The sequence below is a fragment of the Plecotus auritus genome (assembly GCF_963455305.1).
Source record: "Plecotus auritus genome assembly, chromosome: 13".
NCBI lineage: Eukaryota > Metazoa > Chordata > Mammalia > Chiroptera > Vespertilionidae > Plecotus > Plecotus auritus.
In genome coordinates this window covers 21,928,363-21,947,490 of record NC_137779.1, presented here as the reverse complement: position 1 = coordinate 21,947,490, position 19,128 = coordinate 21,928,363, and the positions used below count along the sequence as shown (strand labels likewise).

At 43.9% G+C, this 19,128-nt stretch overlaps 1 protein-coding gene across 12 annotated transcripts in view; it reads left to right on the top strand.

Annotated features, from left to right (window-relative positions):
• Window positions 1-17,302, top strand: part of OPCML (opioid binding protein/cell adhesion molecule like) — a 936,906-nt gene extending 919,604 nt beyond the window's left edge. For 9 of the 12 annotated variants that reach the window (XM_080649639.1, XM_080649645.1, XM_080649642.1 and 6 more), the window contains one exon: window positions 692-17,302. In XM_080649639.1, coding sequence (XP_080505765.1) covers window positions 692-710 — 19 coding nt within the window. In that variant the 3' untranslated portion in view covers window positions 711-17,302. The remainder of the gene's footprint in view (window positions 1-691) is intronic. The other 3 variants (XM_080649647.1, XM_080649641.1, XM_080649638.1) reach the window with 2 other exon arrangements.
• The last annotated feature ends 1,826 nt before the right edge of the window (window positions 17,303-19,128 follow it).

Sequence of the window (19,128 nt, the reverse complement as noted above, 5' to 3'; positions counted from 1 at the left end):
CATCATTAGCTGGCAGTTACGACTTGACAGGTTGAGTCTTCTTTGTTCCTTTTGAAGAGGCACCATGGACTGCTGGGATAAACCCAATCCTTATCTTTAAAACTCTTGAGTATTCTTCCTCAACTACTTCAGGAGGAACCTCCACAATACCAAGTTACACGGGATGAAATGTTTGCCACATCAACACCTACATATTTGTTTCTCATAAATGTTTCTGTTCCTCCCAATCCCCCCTCCCAGTTCTCTCTACTCTGGACTCTTTCCTGCACCCCATGGCTCTCTCCTGCATCCCTGTCTGACCAGGATTCTATCTCCAAAGACAGAACACAGTTAGTGGTAATATTTGGGAAATGACCATCAGGTCCTGCCATACCATTTAGCCCTGTCTGCAGCCTTAACTTTGTAGCCCATAGGCCTAACTTACTGTCATTACCTCCCTCCACCCCCCCTTTTTTTTAACCCCCACCTTTCAGAGAAGGCTATAGTGGTCAAGGCATCCCAGTGATTTGGCCCTTTGAGTTTCTAAATACTCCCCATGGCACTTTCCATTTGTCCAGACTTAGAAGGGTCAGTGGTAGAAGTGAGAGGTGGGGGAATGCTCACAGAGAAGCATGTCTATATATTTGCTCAGCAATAAGTATGGTACCTTTGGGTGCATGCTAATGGCTCTGTCTCTCTTTCCCCTACACAGGGCCTGGAGCAGTCATTGATGGTGTAAACTCGGCCTCTAGAGCGCTGGCTTGTCTCTGGCTATCAGGGACCCTCTTTGCCCACTTCTTCATCAAGTTTTGATAAGAAACCATAGGTTCTCTGAGCAACGCCTGCTTCTCCATATCACAGACTTTAATCTACACTGCGGAGGGCAAACCAGTTTGGGCTTCTTTTTGTTTCTTTGTTTCTGATATTCTTTCTTGATTTTTTTTTAAATTTTTATTCTTCAGTTTTGTTTGTTTATTTGACTTTTTTTTCCAGTTTCAATGAGTGGGGTTGGGGGAGGGGAGGGCAGGGTTCTACCATGTGTAGGCTAATCATTCATTGGTGTGTCCAAAAATGGAATCTGTTCCTGCTCCCTGGGCTCTTCCCTTTCCTCTGCTTCCCTCCCCATCATCATCACCACCAACCTCTCCTGTCCCACATACCAAAACATGAGCTCCATTTGGGCAAAACCGTGCCTCGTGATAAACACCATGAAGACACAACTTGACTTATAATGTAGTGCACAGCAAGAATTGTATCCAAGTGTCCTATTATCTGTGTCTTTTAAGCTTTGGACCATTTTCCTGATTACAATGTACATATCCCTCTCTCCATGTTTATTATTATCTAATTACATTAGGGTTCACATCCTTTCTTTCTGGGAAGTTATCTCAAGGTATCCACATCTATATAAACATATATATATATATATATAAAATCTTGCATCTTCTCTAGGTACTCTGCTCTATATGCGTTTCTCACCAGCTACAGGGATTTGAGCTTTGAAGCTATTCACTCTACCCCATATTAAAAATTTAGAAGTCAAATGACCAAAAGGGGGGTAGGCATTTTGAGAATAGTATTTCCCTTAAAAAATGCTCTTCAGCTCATAAAAAATGATTCATAGATGGCTGATTGTTTAGGTTTTATCAAGCTATCTATCAAAGTAATCATAGTTATCCATCTACTCAGTTGTCTGATTTTCCTCTCCATTCAATTATCTATCCACCCATCTTTCTCTCTAGTAATCTATTTATTCTATTTGTCAATCCATCAGTGTAATTTTCTAACACTTCTTTCTATTTCTTTCCTCACTACGCACTCTCAATTCATTACCATATTAATGTCTAATCATATTGTGTCTTTTCAACTGTATTCATTTCTCCTCTACCTTTAGCAGACATTGGCATCTTCAAAATTACTATCAGCTTCTTATGTGAAAGCCAATGATCTCACAGGCTAACAACATAGAAAAGCAATATGTCATGGACTTTTTGGAATGTGATATCCCATCTACCCAACAGCGTAGATGCTGTTAACGGATGGACCAAAGTAGAATTCTAATGATCAGTCACTCACTATTCCCAGAAGAGACTGTTTCCACAACCACCTTCTTGGGAAGTCAGTTGACCCTGGAGAAGCCTTGATTGCTGCGTATTTTTCTTTTTTCACACTTGAAGGACCAAGGTGCCAACCTTCATGCTTCTCTCTGCCTTTCAAGAGTGTGTATGTCAGGAACCTATAGCATTTACCCCAGGACCTGGCTTCTCTTAATAGCAAGAGCAAAGAAGAAAACAAACACACCTGACTGTGGAACGTAAAGAGAGCAGTCCACCTGTCTGAGTGCGATGACTTCAGCTACTGTCTCCTCTCTGCTCCAGTTTTAGTTGCATCTGTTTGAAAACTATCCAGTAAAAAGCCGATGAGGCCAATTACATGGTGGGTGTGTTGACAACTCTGGTGTTTGTATCAGAAAGCTCTTCTGGGCTGAGGAGGGCACTTGAGCAATCGACTTAATTTCCAAGCACGTGATTAACACAACACTGCAAACAGAGGGGGAAAGTGGAAGTGACTCACAATTTCCTCTGCTACAGGCTGCTGCTCCACAGCTCTGGGGAAGAATGTCCTCAGCTCTCCATCTTCAAAGCAGACCTAGCATATAAACAGGAGCTTATCTGACCTTTCTACATTATCTCCTGGGACAAGAAGGACTCGGCCAGTGAGGATGCTGTGATCCAAGAGAATGGCATTGAAAACCACACAAGGCTGTTTCCCTTCACCTCTGCTGCAGGGACTGTCCTACTCAGAGGGTGAGAAAGAAGCATCCACAATGACTGTCTCACACACCTACCCTGACTCGACTGGGAACCTCTTTCAGCAAAATAATAAATAATAAATATGTGTGTGGCTATGTGCATATATAAAATACAAACCTTTTTGCCTTGGCATACAAAAACTTAGGCACTTTCATAAGAGTTAGAGCTGGTGCGAGTGAAATTAATATTACATTTGCCAGCTGTAAACAGACATCTGCATTTCCTAGTGAGCCACCAGGAGCCAGATTCTGGGAACATAAATGATGTGCCAAAAGCAGTGTATTGATTCCAAGTTCCAGGGACAATCATGAGCAGACATAAAGTCATAATTAAAAGTCCTATAGCAGTGTTTCAGATCTGTCACCACATTGAGCACCTGGAGTCGGGTTGATGTCAGACGTTGGATGAGAATTAAATGTATCATTGGAGTGGTCTACTGATCATCAATTTGATACTTGGGAATAAAATAAATGTGGAGGCTGTGGAGAGTTGGTGGTTTTGAAGAACAGGTTCTTGAAACAGACAAGCTGTACATATTCTTCAGGCCAAGATGCATCCTAGAGGAAGGGACCCACCCTCCTTGGGCCATCAAGACCACCAGAACCTTCTGAACAGGGCAAGGCTGGGCCTCAGAGTCACGAAGAAACTCCACATTGCCCTCTTCCTCTGGACTCCAGGAAGCACCTCTGGTAGTTGCCCTTTCCAGCTACACTTCAGAGGGGCAACAGCCTACAGCCAATCCTCATCTGTCTGGGATAAAGAAAACCAAGTAAATAAGACCCCAGGAAACTGGGAAAGGAAATTGCTCTTCCTCACAACAGATGTCCCCCAGATTCTGTGTGGTTTGGGTTACTTTGGTGGGGATGGCTCTATATGACAGTAGGTCTTCCCCAACAGTTTGAAGCACACCGAACAGCAAATGCTCAGTAAAGTCCATATCCACAGGTGCACGTGCTCTTTCCACTTTACATATGGAGGGTAGATGGATAAGGCCTGCTGGATATGTGTGTTTTTTTTTCAAGGTGTCCATGGTGGGGATGGGGTAGGGGTAAAGGAGGAAAAGCAAACAAGTCTCTGAGCAGCCTATGGCTCTTTGCGGGTTTTCCCTGGGAAGTAATGCTTATCCCGAGAGAAGGTGAGAGGAATTCAGCAATGCAGTTACTCTGAAACCCTGCCCCTTCCCCTGACACAGTTGAAATGGACTTCCACCAAAGTAATGCCAATGAAAGTGCTAGTGTTAAGATTCTGGCCAAGCTTGTTTTCTCAGAAGTTTAATGTCAAGTGCCTGATATAGTCATCTGCAAGTCTAAGCAAGTGCTTTTAATTTTTCTCATTCGTGCTTTAACTGGGGGAGAAGAGACATACAGGAGAATGGTGGTGAAACATGCGTATGTTTTATGCAGGGAGTGCACTGTGCATGATTGTTCTTCTGCAATTGTGCTCAACTGAATAGAAGGAAAGGTAAGGCTTTGTATCAGAAAGAGGTGTGGGCCTCTTTCCTTTGAAACCAGTGCCTCATACTAGATGGTATGTTTCCAAGATTGGGCAGTGAGTTCTCAAGACCTGGGTGGAAAGTGTGCTCTGGGACCCTAGGAACTCCATAACCAAGGATGAAGTTAAGGATCTGTTTCTGCATCAACCCAGTTGCCTTGCACTCAACATGGAAGAATTAGCAAGTTCTACCTATGACAAAGGAACTCTTTTGTGAAAAGTGTAGAGAACCTCAAGGTGGGCAGTGGATCCGAAGAGCGTGTATCACTGTCACTGCATCAGGAGTGGCTGTGAATTGAATAACCTAGTTTTGGTCGGTGCTTTTAACGCCACTGAGCTTGTCTTCTCCTCTGTAGTGCTGTATGAGTGGCATCAGCCATCAGTAGAAGGATGTGAGAAATGGCTCAAGATGAGGAGAGATAGGGGGTGAGGTAATCCTTCCCAATTTCACTCTCTTAACCAGAGAAATAGTGGCTTGCAGTACCTGGAACCAGCCCTCCATTCTCCCCTCCCCCCAAAGAAAACAACACACAATTTTTTATTTTTTTAAAGAGAAAAGTTTAATCTCTTTAGAAATAGGAAGAGCAGCATAAAATGTTTCTTCTTGGAAAAATTCATTTAAAAAAATTTTTTTTTTTTGTCCAACAAGGAGAATCTTCATTTTGCACAAGACCTATACCTAGAAATGCTTATACCCACTTGCCTCCCCGTGGTACTATCCAAAGTTTCCCTGTGTCTTTCTTTTAAGACAAATATGTTTGAGCAGTTGCAATAAAACTTCACAGGTGTGTAACTAGGAAGGCATCATTTTCAAAAAAATACACCATATGATGAGAATGCCTAATGATCACTAAAAGTAAACAAATAAAAATGCCAGTCTCATTTCCCTCATTTCTTATTTAAGAGAAGAGAAGTAAATGAAAGGAAGGAAAAAAAAAAGATTTGCAATTAAAAGAAATGGCAAAAAGAGCTGAACGAGTGCAATTTAGCCTTCAGGTGCAGAATTCTGGGAGTCCAAAGGAATGTGGAGTGGACTCAATTAGGCCCAATTGTCTTCAACTTGAAAGTAGTCAGCCAAACCTAATTTCCCATATTTTGAGAGATTCCTTTTTGTGTCTTTCAATGGTGCCCTTTGGAAGGCACACAGTTGTTCCACACCACTGAGTGCAGGAAGAAAGATTGTGAACCTTCCTACTCTTTCTTGACCACACTCTCTGCTACTGGCAGATCTATAAGGACATCGATAATAGCAATGATAAGTAATAATAGCTGCCCTCGTGTTAGTTAGAGGGAGCGTTTTTAATCATTCAAAAACTTTTGTGACATGTACAGTGCAATTGTGCGGAATGTGTGCGTGTACGAAAATGTTTCTGTCAAGTTCAGAGTCCCCTAGATTAAAAAAAAAATTATGACTTATCAATAGTGCCGTTATAGCTATGTCAGACAATGGGTGTGCCCATTCTCACGATTATCCTTAAAGCAAATCTATGTTCAAATGCTTTAAAAATTTATCACATGATACAAGAGTATAACTTTGTCAGCTTTCTAGAGTTCTTTTTTTCTTCTTCTTTAATTTTCTTCCCCATTTTTTTTCCTTAAAAATCAATGAACACTTGATTTCTGTCAATAATTGTATTAAGGGTGAATATACTACCTGAATTTTGTGCATGTTACATTGTAGTTGTAACCTTTTCTAATTCAGGATGAACACGAGATGGTTGTGATTGTGCAGTGTATCAATAAAATTCGAAGAAATTTGTAATTTTGGGGGGGCTTGTTATTAGGCTATATCATTGAGCACTCAGGAATGGAGAAAAGTGAAGCTGACTATGCTACTCCCATATATGTGGTTTAGGCTTTGGGGAGTAGACACAATCAGGAATGCAAGTGTATCTCCTCTCTCTCTCTCTCTCTCTCTCTCTCTCTTTCTCTCTCTCTCTCTCTCCCCTCTCTCCCCAAGGATACACACACATACAGCATGGAAGGCAGTCTAAGCACTTTCTCTATTATACCTGTATCTCTAATATCTATGCCATTTACAAATACTGTAAGATATACCTGTAGCCTCAAAGCCTACAAACTGTATTTATTGACCAAGGCTCCATGGAATCAGAAGAGAAGTTTCAGAAATGCAATGACCAAGTACTCCTCAGTTTGGTCACTCTATTCCTTAGTCATTTCTGCTGTTTGATTCCACTCACAACTGCGACAAGAATGACTATGATGTCCATTTGTTCATAGACCAATATGCCATTTTTATTGTCCTACAGCTTTGGTTTTACTATAGTAAACTTATGGGTAACAGCATGAAAAGGAGATCTGGGAAAGAAGTTGCATCCCTCTGATTGCCTTCTCTAAAACATCTTTCTCTATCATTAACACTCCAACTCCTCTGCCTTCATCACACACATATCTGACTTTCTGAAGGAAAGGATATAATCTCTTTTGTACACACAGCTTCTCTATCAACTAGCCCTTCCTAGTTCTGCCAGTAACTAGATAGGTGACATTGACGGGCATTTGACCTTCCTAGTGTTAGTTTCCTCCTCTGTACCATTTGCGAATTTGCTCCTCACAGCTTGCTTTAGTTCACAACTCTGGCAGTTTTTGTTCCTCTTTCAACCACTGGGTTTCTCAAGACTTGCCTAAATAAAGCTTAAAACCAATGGCTGTTTGTGGCTTGGGAGTGTAGCAGAAAAGGGGTTAAGATTCTCCTGTTGATAGTACAGCATGGCTAGCACCTCTGGCCAAGACCCTGAGTTAGAGTCCTGAGGCGTGTTTCTTCCTGGCTTTCTAGGTAGACAAGGGCTCCTCCCTGACTTTTCATGACTCTGTCTCCTTCACAGGGTGTGGAACACAGATGATGTGATAAATTAGGTCATGTTCTTTGAAAATTAAAATACCAAGGAAATGGTAGGTACTGATGGATGCGTTTCCAGTTTCCTTAGGCTCATTGTAAAATCATGACTTGTCAAGCAAATACATTTTAAAGCTCTTTAACCATCTTAATACCTTTAGTGCTCCTTCTCCCATCTTCATTTTATTATTCCTTTTAATCATCCTCTTCCCATCCACACCTGACCCTCTCCTGCTCCTGCTCATACATGCTGAAACGTTTACCCATCTGTCTGTTCTCCGGCTGGCCCAGACATTTACCGGTCTTTCACTCCATCTGGCCACTTAGCTCGATCAATCATCAATGTACCAATTTACTTCTCCATCAGCTAACCACTCACCTATTCATTCACAGATTATGTCCCCCATTTATCTAACCCTTATTCCATCTATACACTCATGCACCTCCCTAATGTGACTGCTCCTATCTATTTATTTAAGCCATCCATTCCTCACTTGTCAATCCATCTACCAATCATCCTTCATATAGCCTTTGGCAGGCATACCTATTTATTTACCAAGACACTTCAAGATAATGGAAATCTTTGCTGTTATTTTTCCGTTCCGCAAGAGAGGCTTTATCTAGTTATTTTCAAGCACAGCAGCTAAACAATTGGATTACTTTTTGTTGTTTTTTTTTTTTTGCCTAAAATACACCCTATTAAAAACATATACATAGAGGATTTCTTTAGGAAATATACTCAAGGCATTCGTATTGCTAGCAAGATGTATTACAGTTGGAGGAGGATGGAGAATTGGGAGTGGAAACCCCCAGATGAGCACATGCCGATGTTCAACTTTCTAACACAAGGCATGCAATGAGCATAACAAATGATTGAAGAAACAGGCAGGAGAGGCCTCAACTGGCAACCACCTCTTTTTTGCTCTTTGATTTTCTGTTAAATAAGTTATTCATTTTTTATGAAAATTAGGGAGCATAACAAATTGGTACCAAACCCTAGGTTTACCATTGAAAAACAAAACCCTAAAGCTAAAAACAATGCCACCTTCTTTTAACATGTTCATCTGGTCATTAGGAATTTTTTTTCTTATATTTTTCCATTTATTCATTCATGCATCACATTTAGTGAGGAACATCTCTTAAGGAACTCACATCTGAGAGGTAAAAACAGCTCTATAAAAAGAAACATTACAGTATAATATTGCAACTATACAGATAAAGCTATGAGAAAATGACTACAGAGGGAGCAGATATTGGGAAATTATTGGAAGCTTTTTTATTTTCTCCACTTCCCCCCCCGCTCCCCAGGAAAGAAAATCTGGGATATAGACAGCTAATACAGGCAACGGATATGGTGAACAGATATATTACCACAAAAATTAATATGGTACCAGGACCATGGCCCATGCAATGCTCAAGTATTTTATTGATGTAGCAAGCACACAGGTGTTGATTAGGTGAGCACCGTGAAAGAGGTTACAAGCATAAATGGCCAAAGGGCCACACTGTGCAACTGGAGAAGCAGCCCACACAAGAACTCCCGGAGAAAGAGAGAGAGAACTCTAGAATGTCAAATCCAGGCAGCATATTAAGTTTAATTCTTACACGGGATTACTGAGCATATATAACTTTCATTGGATCTCAAAGCTCCATGAGCCTTTCTGATGAGGGAAAGGAGAAAAGGGAGATTAGGCATGGGCATAGCAGAGACTTCCAGGGTGAGAGGCACAAGTTAACTGTGGACTTGCTGAATACTTTCCCCTAAGATGAGTCTCTCCAGATAAGAGTTGACTATAACTCTGGGATTCATTTGCATTTACATGTCTAACAGCATCTCCTATGCCAAAAATAAAAATATTTACTTTTTTTTTTTTAACCTCTCCATGATTTGCTGTATCCCGTAAGACATTTTCTTTTCATTTTTAGCTGAAGTCCTCAAAGTAAGTATTTTCTCTACAGAGACAGAGTATGATGTCGTTTGGGGAAATTTATTTCTAAATTCTGACCTAACAAGTTCTGTTATGTTGCCTTCAACCAATTTCTTATTCTGCCTGAACTTTAGCCTCTTCTTAGTTAACCCAACGGTAATAATACCCACCTCAGAAGCCTGGCTGTGAGAATGATTACCTGTAAAGAAGTAAGAATGTTTAACATGGTGCCTGGTGCATATAAGTTACAAAATAAGCATTAGATTTCCCCCCTATTCCTTCCTCAGCCTTCCATCAAAGTCCTCACTTTCCTGAGTCCCTATAAGATAGAATTTCAACGGTGTTTGCCTCTTTCAAAAAACAAAGAAAATATATTTTTGGTGTTATTTTTTATTGAAATTTAAAAGGAAGAAACAGCCCTAGCCAATTTGGCCCAGTGGATAGAGCGTCGGCCTGCGGACTGAAGGGTCCCAGGTTCAATTCTGGCCAAGGGCACATGCCTGGGTTGCAGGCTCGATCCCCAGTAGGGGGCAGCCAATCAATGATTCTCTCTCATCATTGATGTTTATATCTCTCTCTCCCTCTTCCTTCCTCTCTGAAATCAATAAAGAAATATATTTAAAAAAATAAAAATAAAAGGAAGAAACACATTTTTGATTTCTGGATGCAAGCTTAGAAAACTGGGAGGATTTTTGGAAGACCATCACAGAAATGTTGAAAAAATAGAGTGGGTCTTAATTTTCAATCTAATAAACATGTATGCAGTACCTAATATATGACAAGTACTGAGACAAACACAAAATAGTGTCTAACTTCAAGAAAGTCCCAGTCCAGTGGAGGATTTAAAATTACAGCACAACATGGTAGGTGTTGCTCAAGGGCTAGAATAACCCAGTAAAGGGCACATATGCAGACATCAGGGCTCAGGGAAGACTTGTAGAAGATGAGATGCCTGAGCTGAGTCTTGAAGGAGCTGAAGGAATTAGCTATGAAAAGGGAGGGAAGAGGAGCAACTGAGTAATGGCAAAGGCATAGCAAGGTCAAGAAACTGCAAGTACAGATTATCCAAGAAGGGTGAAGGCTGAGGCACAGGGCAGGACAGAAGGTGGAAAGAGCAGGCAAGAGCAAAAGTCTTAAAAACTTTGCAGGAAATGCTGAGATGTTGGGATTTGTCCTAAAATAGATAGAGCAGACATCAAAGGACTAAATCAGGAGCCTAGATGGAATTCACACAGAGAAAGGTCACTATTGCAGGAGGGTAGATTAATGGGCATTGGTTAAACTGCCAAGGGCAAAACATGTTAAGGGAAATTGAAATAATTCAGGTGAAAAAATGGGAGTAATAAGAAGTAGCAGAAAAGCTGAAGTGATTGTTAGAGGGCAGATCAATTGGGAAGGAATAGATGCATGTGGTGATGGAGATACGGGGAATATTCTATGTTTCCAATTTTGCCAACGCGGTGGAAGATGGTATCTTCTGTGATTCTGAAAACTAAAGAAGATGCTAAGGTTCCATCTGGTTTTTATATATCTTTTTAAGCTTCCTTAGAAGTCCCAGGTGGAGGGGTTTAAGCACCATCAGCGCTCTCCTGAGTCATGTCATTATGTCCATCCTCATCTAGAAGGGCTGCTGATTTCCTCCCTCCACCTCCACTTTAGTTCCATGGAACCCCAGCTCCTGTGTCATTTGCAAGTCATTTCTCATTGTCCATTTCCTGCGTCTCCTGATTTTGTCTCACAAAGGTACTGTGTTCATTGCTCGTTGTGATGGCAGGGTAGAGAGCAGTCCTTGGATTCGGCAATCAGGGAACAACTAACAGATGACTGAGAGGGAAGGGGAAACTGGCATAGCTGTCCCACCACCCAGATGGGATCTGGCACTTCTCAGGTCTTACACTAGAGCCAAACCACCATTCCCTGTGTGGTGAGAGAATGGCTGGGCTCAGAGAGTGTTTGGACGGGTTTTATTACAATCCATCTGCTTTGTTACAGCAAGGCAAGTCCTCTTTGCGTTCTTACCATATAATTTGATGATCACTTGCTTGTGAACAAATTTTAGGAAAGTTCTTAAGCTTCCAAACCTCATTGGAGAGCTACTTCTGACTCCATTTGAATGATTCAAGAATATAGATATACTTCTAGCTTTGTTTAATTTTTTCCCCCAATATTCTCAGAGCAGCTCTCCTAAAACTAGGGAAGCATGAATCGTAGCAGGAAGCCACGGTGCCTGGCTGCCTGTCAAGGCAACACGATTTTCCAGGTGGCCCTTCAGTGTATGTGAACACAGAGCCATGGGAGTTTGGGCCCGTGTATGCGCACTGCTCTGAGCTGAGGCAGCAGGATCTGCAAGTGAGGGAGAGCTGAATGTACACCCCGATTCTGTCATACACGAGCACAGCCTCTTACAGCCTCAGTGTGCTCACCTTCAAAGCAGAGTTAGTAACTATACCATGACACTGCTCTGAGGTGTATAGTAGAAGGTGCAGCACAAAAGGAATTGGCAAGCTTCTGGAATATAGATGCTTGGCACAAAGAGGCAGCCAATTACTTAATTTCTTTTTATCACACTCTGCTCTGTCTTCTCCATTGCCAAACCACCCCACACCTACCACATACAATGGTCCAGAAGGCATAGTGTAAGATAAGAGAGGATTCTGTTCTAAATCACATTCTCAGGTTTGTTATTGGAATCATGAAATCAAAATGTGTAGAGTGCCTAGCAGAGTATCCAGCTCTCTGTGTATTTTATAATATCCACTTCCTTCTAACCTTTTCCCTATTTCTCAGTGTAGTCCTTAGGGCATAAGAAACCAACTACACATGCATCGTGGTTGTCTATGGATGTCCCGGGGCTGAGACCCTGCAGGGTGTGTAGGTGCTTTCGCGGTTGGCTGTCCCTGAGGAAGAAGGCAAGCTGGGCTCTGCCCATGGAGCCTGCATCTCTTGCTCTTGCTCTTATTCCCTGCCTGGTGGATTTGCAAGGACGGTTGCTCTGGTTACAAGACCAAGTCAGTTTCTGTCTCTTCTCAGTAAAGGTCTTTGGGGAATCCACTTGTTAGAGAAGTAGTAGCTGCATGGTTGAGTCAGCTGGGACAGTAAAGAGACTTATCGGAGGTCCTCAGCTACAAAGGCACCAGCTCTCTTGAAGCCAGAGTCTCCATCTCATTGCTACACAGGCAGCCCAGACAACCTGACTTCTCCCCCTTGTGAGATGGCGGCTCCAGGACCTGAGTCGGTGTGCTTATTTGACTGTGTCCCCTTTCATGTCAATTTCTTATCGAGTTACTCACAGAATTCCCTGCTGCCCCTGCCTTGCTCTCTCCTGTACTGATCTGTTCTGTGGGTAGTATCAGCACTCTTCAACTGCCCCTTCCCTCCTCTTAAGTCTTACCTTAAGGATGTTGAAACTGCTGAGGAAGAGAGTAACACAAGGAGTGGAAGGGACCATTGGAGGGGTGTGTGTGTGGTGTGTGTGTGTGTGTGTGTGTGTGTGTGTGTGTGTGTATGTGTGTAAAATTTCTGTTGTTGAATATTCTCTTTGTTTTAGCACAGTGATATCTACAGGTTAACATATTTCACCAGACCCATTCCTTGCACAATAGCATATGACAACAGCAATGTGTGTTCAGGGAGGAGGCAGGTTAGGGTAGTAGCTGAGCAAGGGCCAAAAGCTGCTAACGTGTATATGCTTATGGAAATCATACATGTGGCAAGGAGCTTTCCCAGGTATGGATTCATAGAACATTGGAAACAGCCTCAGAAGTAATGCGTTGCCCTCACTGAAGCTCCGAGGACACTGCTAGAGATTTGAAGGCTTGGGAACCCAGTTCAAGATGGTCTGATTCCATATGGCACGCTTTTCCCAGTTCCACACCAAGTTGCCTGCCATTCTCAGGGTTGACCCCATGTTCCAAAGCACACTGGGCTCTCTATTAATAGAACACAAGAGCAAGTCCTGTAAGTGTTTCTTGTAAGTTCACCTTCTTTGTGAGCTTCCAGAAAGGAAGGTGGTAGCATGGAAGGTGGGGGGAAGGGGTTCTAGCTCTTGGGAAAACTACCACCAGAGACCTCCTGGCTCCAGGGGTCAGGCCTAGAAAATGGCTGGGCTCTTCAGCACCTACCCATTCCTCTTTCCCATTGAAAACATGGCCCTGGTATTGTTGGCTAAACTATTCATGAGTCTGAGAGACTTGGGGAAGCAACAGAAAAGAAGGAAAGTAAATCCTACAAAGAAGTGAGAAGAGGAAATAATTTAATTTCAAGCTCTAAGTACACAATAGAGTGGCATGTGAGTGAAAGACAATCACTTCTCTTTGTTTTCTGGTTTGAACAAAACCAGAAAAATCAACAAAAATCACAGCCTAGGAAATAGATTATGGACAATGAAATATGGAATACATTCAGTCAAATATGACTCCTTTCAGGCAAAAGGGAACTATTGACTTTAAATAAATATAAATTTATGTCTATGTAAAAGTATCTATCTACCTACCTACCAACCCATCCATCATCTATCCTCTGTCACCGTCCACTACACCAAACTCAATGACAGCAGACAGTTTGTGTTTGCTGTTCTACAAACATCTACAATGGTGCCCAACTCATGGTGAACCACAGTATTTGTTAAATGAATGAGCCCAAGGCTTTTGAGCAGAGGCCTCACAGAGATACACTGGGCAGAGTGGAAGGGAGAAAGTGAACACCAGTAGGAAGGAAGGGGGGGAGGTAAAGATCTCTGTGTGGTCCATTTTTGTGGTCATGAGAGTCTGATGTAGGAGATAGTCATGGGCTGGAAAGCATCATACAGATATGGAAGGTATTGAGAAGGAAGAATCCATGGTATCTACCTACTTATTTCTTTGTCCGAAAGGAAATAGGTCCAAATAGAATAGGTATTCTTTTTTAATCATGTTTTTCTGTTGGCATATTTTGTTTGTCCGTTTCTCTTCGACAGTAAAGCTGATCTTTTATTTCCATAAGTGTTCATGTTTTAAGAAGCTTGGGCTTCACCGTTGAGACAAATTATCTTACTCGTACAATACAAAAGCTGATGGCTTGCCTAGCAAGCACCTAACTAGTTAGCACCCAGGCTGGTTAGCGCCTAACTGGTTAGCACCCAGATGGAGCTGGTGTCCAGGCTCCCTGGCTGCTAGTTCTTGGCTGGTCATTTTTCCTTACAAATCTGCTTCTGTCTTCATTCCAGAACCATCGTGACCCTGTACACCTTCTGATCTAGGGAAGTCAAACTTTTATAGTATGCCCTCAAAATAGTTTTTCTCTTACTTTCTCACAGGCAAGCCCAGTGACCTCCAAAGGTCAATCTCTGTCCACCTTCATTTTTCATCCAGCTCAGCCCGCACCTTCATATCTTATCCAAAGGAGAGGGAGAACTCAGCAGGAGGAAAACATTAAACTGGCCCCATTTCCCATGAACCATCATGAATGAAGACTGCAAAGGGCAATGTGATAAGGAGGTGAATTAGATCCAGGCCTTCACACTAGGGGATTCCCAAGATCCATGGCCTCCTTTGTAAGAGCACCTACTATGTGCCAGCAGCATACTGAGTCCAATTTTAGGAGTCTAGTGGCATTAAATGTGGCCCTGGCCACCTGGGAGTATAGGCTGGAATTAAAAGGACCACACTCATGATTATATGTTTAAAATGATAAAAGGTGAGGCACAGTCCTTAGGTGAGGTGAGGTGACATCCCATTGGCAGTAAGTTTGGAGGGTGATTAAATCACAGTGATGACTTTAGGTTAAGATAACTCTCATTCCTACCCACAGGCTTTCCCACCCAGGCAAGCTCAGGGAAGGCTACCCGAGGGAGTGGGGCTGAGAAAGAAGCCAATCCCCCTCCCTCCCAGGCCCAGTGCAACCAGTAGCCTCAAGGGGTCCATTGTTCTCTCCTCATAAACTATAAACAGCACTCACAGAAGGGAGAGAGAGGTCCAAATAACTGGGCTGGGTAAGCGCCCAGCTGCTGCTGTCCTCAAAGCCACATCAGTAAACAGCACCGCAGCAATCAATTTGGCTTTTTTGATGAAGACAAAACCATAGAGGAGAACCATTAGGAGAGGTAATAAAGGGCCTTCTTGTACAGTTAATAGAGAGCCTCCTGGATGGAACAAGCCCAGCTGCTGCTGCTGCTGCTGCTGAAAATTTACTTCTGTTTTCAAGTTCAAATAGAGACTAAAACATTATCTTCGCGGGAATTGATTTTACGTCTTGCAAACACATATGCCACCTTAATTGTGATTTGTGTGATAGTTCAGCTGCTGAAAGCTTTCGTTTATCTCTACCTGGTTAAACAACTTTAAATAATAACAAGTCAATATATCTGTCTATTGACCGGGGTTCTCGCATCCCCAGAGCACACTGGCGAAGAAGAAAAAGGTGTTTAACCCCGCATGGCCCCAAACTGTCCCGAATCCATTTCCCCATGTTCGATGTTAATGGGAAGATATAATTGTTCAAAAAATGAAATTAATAGAAATACGCAGAGCCTTCTCTGGTGTACTTTCTCCTGCAGAGGCTGGTGTGTGTGTGTGTGTGTGTGTGTGTGTGTGTGTGTGTGTGTAAGAATGCATTTAACCTTAATGTATTCTTTAAATGAAAAAAGAGTCTGATTTCTTTTTGTCAAATTATCCTGCACTAAAATTTTCTAATTTATTTTAGTTACAGAAATTTTACTTTTGCACTGAGCTCAAGAAAAAAGATATTAAAAATGGCAGCTTGTTTTAAAAGACCCACATAAACAAACAGAACAGACCATGGGCTTTTTAAAAGACATACTTTTTCATAGAAATGCTTAATGTTATATACAGTGCGGTGGGAGGTGAGAGAAAGGAATTCTTTTATTCAGATGAACTTAAACCTCGAGTTCTTTGGAGAGTAAAATTTTAGGTGGTCATGGTGGTGATGGGGTACAATTTGGGTTTGCTCATCTGTTTGCTTTCGGTGTGTTTGTTTTTGATGAATCACATCACTTGTCAGCCAATGGAAGCCAAGTGTGGAGCCAGCCAGCACCCCAGAGCACATCCACTCAGCGCCTCATCCTTAAGACCCATCCACGAGGCAGAATGGAGCCAGCCAGTTGCAGCTAGCCCCTTTGGCGAGGGTCCTCTCCTTCCGTGAACTTGCCCTTGGGGTCAAGGGTCAGGAATGCAGTCAAGGGTCGGGGCCTGTCTCTCCCAGACTGCCCTCACATTTAACCACCTGGCAAGGAGAGAGCGCCGCCTGAGTCCCCAGCTCTCCATGGAGCCACCTTTTCCCAGTGTTGGCCTTGTTTCTGTAAAGCAAATGGGAGTGTCTGTGGGAGGGGAAGAGGTTTCTGCGAACAACCTGCCCAGTGTCAGCACGGCTCCAGGCCCCAGAGAGGACCAGCGTGCAGTGTGCCACTAGGAGGAAGGAGGGCCATCCAACAAAACACACCATCTTCCTTAGCACAGCCCTGGGCACGGAGGGAGGCAGGAGGCTGCAGGCATCAGTGAGTAACTCCAGGATTCACTCAGATGTTAAGGATTTTTCCCCCCAAGTTTTCCACAAACTCTATTTTAGGGCTTTGTTTTCTAATTGCTATCATTCCCGTCCAGGCCTCCATTTAAAATGTGCTCTTCTTTTTGATGCACTCACTTTCTCTTCTCCTTCCCATGTCTCCCAGAAAGCCCTACACACACACAGTAAATAATAATATCAACAACAGTAATAATACAACTGACAGGTGGCTTATATGCAGTGAGCTGTGAAGATGGGAAGGTATCATTCATTGCTAATTAAGAAAACCCTTCTTTTGGATTTGGGTTTACCTGGTAGAGAACATTTCTTGATGTGTTCATGATGTGTTCATGTTTGTTCTTCCTTTGTTTGCCTCCAGGGCATGGACTGTGTATTAATTATCTGTGTATTTTCAGCCGTGAATGAGTGACCGACTGAATGGATGAATCTATTTTTTTTTTTTAAATCCCATAGCCTACTTCATAGGGTGTGTACAATTCCTCCTTTAATGTTGATATTGCAATGCCATCTGTACCAAGACTCTCTAGGCGCCGGCATGAAAGTGAGTCTGTGCTGCCTCCACCCCCCCGCCCCCCCCCCCCCGCCCCCGTCTTATAGTGCCCGATGTGTACTGTGCTCATTCTGTCTAGACCTACTTGTCAAAGTCTCCGTGTATGTCTGCAGAGGCAACATTATACCAATAAAAGCTGCCCACTCCCACCTTCCCCACACCCTACCAAATCAGCTCTTGTCTACGTTTGTCATTTTCTATTTCTCTCCGATTCCTGTCCTCATATAGGTCATTTTACAGAGATGCACGGAGAGCAAATATATAATTCTGTGCCACAGTTATGAAAATGAAAGTGGGTACCTTCTCCAGATTATGACTTGGGCAGAGGGGGAGGCACAGCTTCACTTGGCACATAATAGGCACTAAATAAAAGCATGTTGGTGGAGTTAAATGAAAGGGCCAGAAGCACTGCTCAAATAGCAGACAGGCAGGTGAAGGCCCGGGAAGGCCCAGCTGGCAGGGAATTTCAGGCGGCAGACAGAAGAGCCCCAGGAAGCATCTCATTCATATCCTGATCAAAATAAACAGCTTGATCCATGACATCATCCAAATTCTTGGTGACCATTTCCAAGAAAAAACAGAGAGTGGGGAGCAAGTGCGGGGCGGGGGGGGGGGGGGGGGGCGCTGGAGATGTGAACAAAGACACCGTCCTGCAGAGCTGAGGTAGGGCCTGGGAAGGGGTCGACACCAAGGCAATTCAGTAGTTCTTTTGCGGATGAAGAAACTGAAATCCAGAGAAAAGGGTGCCCAGTGAACAAACCGAGTCAAAGACACCGACGCCCGGCTTGGGCCCTTCCCCTAGACCTGGCTGCCTGCTCAGCCCAGGGCAGGAGTGAAAACCCAAACCTGAAGCTTCCCCTAGGGGTGGATTCTCCAGCCCATCCTTGTCCACAGCTGCCCGGGAGCGGAGCATCTGAGACCCTGGAGGGTGCTGGGAGGGGACGGGGACGGTGAGAAGGGACCAGGGCCCACTCTGGGCCTGGAGACCTGCCTTCTTACTTGTTACTCTGACCAAAGGAGTAGCTTCAAATGGTTGTTTTGGGGAAGTCAGAATTGAAATGCAGGCTGCTGTGCCACCCTCCTCTGCCCATAAGCGGCTCAGTTCTCTCTTCGTGCACAGGGGGGCGCTAGCAATACGCAGCCACAGCCCCAGCCACCTCTGGCTCTGAGCCTCTCAGAAAGGACTTCATCACAGCCTCCCACTGAGCACAGCAGCTCTTCCCCAGCCGCAACTGCACTGCAGACCTGGTGCTAGGCTGGCCCGGGGTCGCTCCTTTAGGAAGCCTTCTCTGATGAACCCCACTGATGGCCGTGTCTCCCCAGCGCGTGGGTCAGTTGGCACTTGACCTTTACAGGGGAGCTGCGGCTTGGTAAAGCCTCCCTAGGCATTTCTGCCTGCTTTGCACACAGACCCTGCTTTCTGGGGTGCTCCCCAGAGAGCTGTGTCCTTGGAGGGCAGGGGGTGAAGCGCACTGAAACTGGAGCCGCCAGGCCAGTGCTCAGATCCCAACGCCCTCCGCACTCACATAGCTTTAGGCGACGCTTTTTACCTCCCTGAGCCTCAGTTTCTTTGTGGAGTTGAGAATCAGAGCTATGCCACAGGGTCCTCTGAGAATGAGGGAATGAAAACCTTGTGTGCTGGCCGGCAGGGGGCCAGAGCTTAGGAGGTGCTCTCCAGCTGCTCCCCAGGTCCACGTGCTGTGGGACTGCTCCCTTACTCTGCACAGGGCGAGCTAGCACGTGCTGTCTGCGCCATTCATTCCTAGCCAGCCCTGCACTGGGCACAGGTAAGCGCCCCAAAGAAGGCAGGTCCTGCTCTCAAGGAGCCTGGTGGGGGCAACAGGAACAGGGACAATTCAATGTAAAGCTAAGGTCTGATGCTGGACACATGGGAGGGCTTTATCCTGCCTTGAAGAAGGAGCAGGAGCTGGGTAGGTGACTTAAACCCTCTTCCCCCAGATCGGAGGACTTTGAGACGCAGGGAAGAAACCT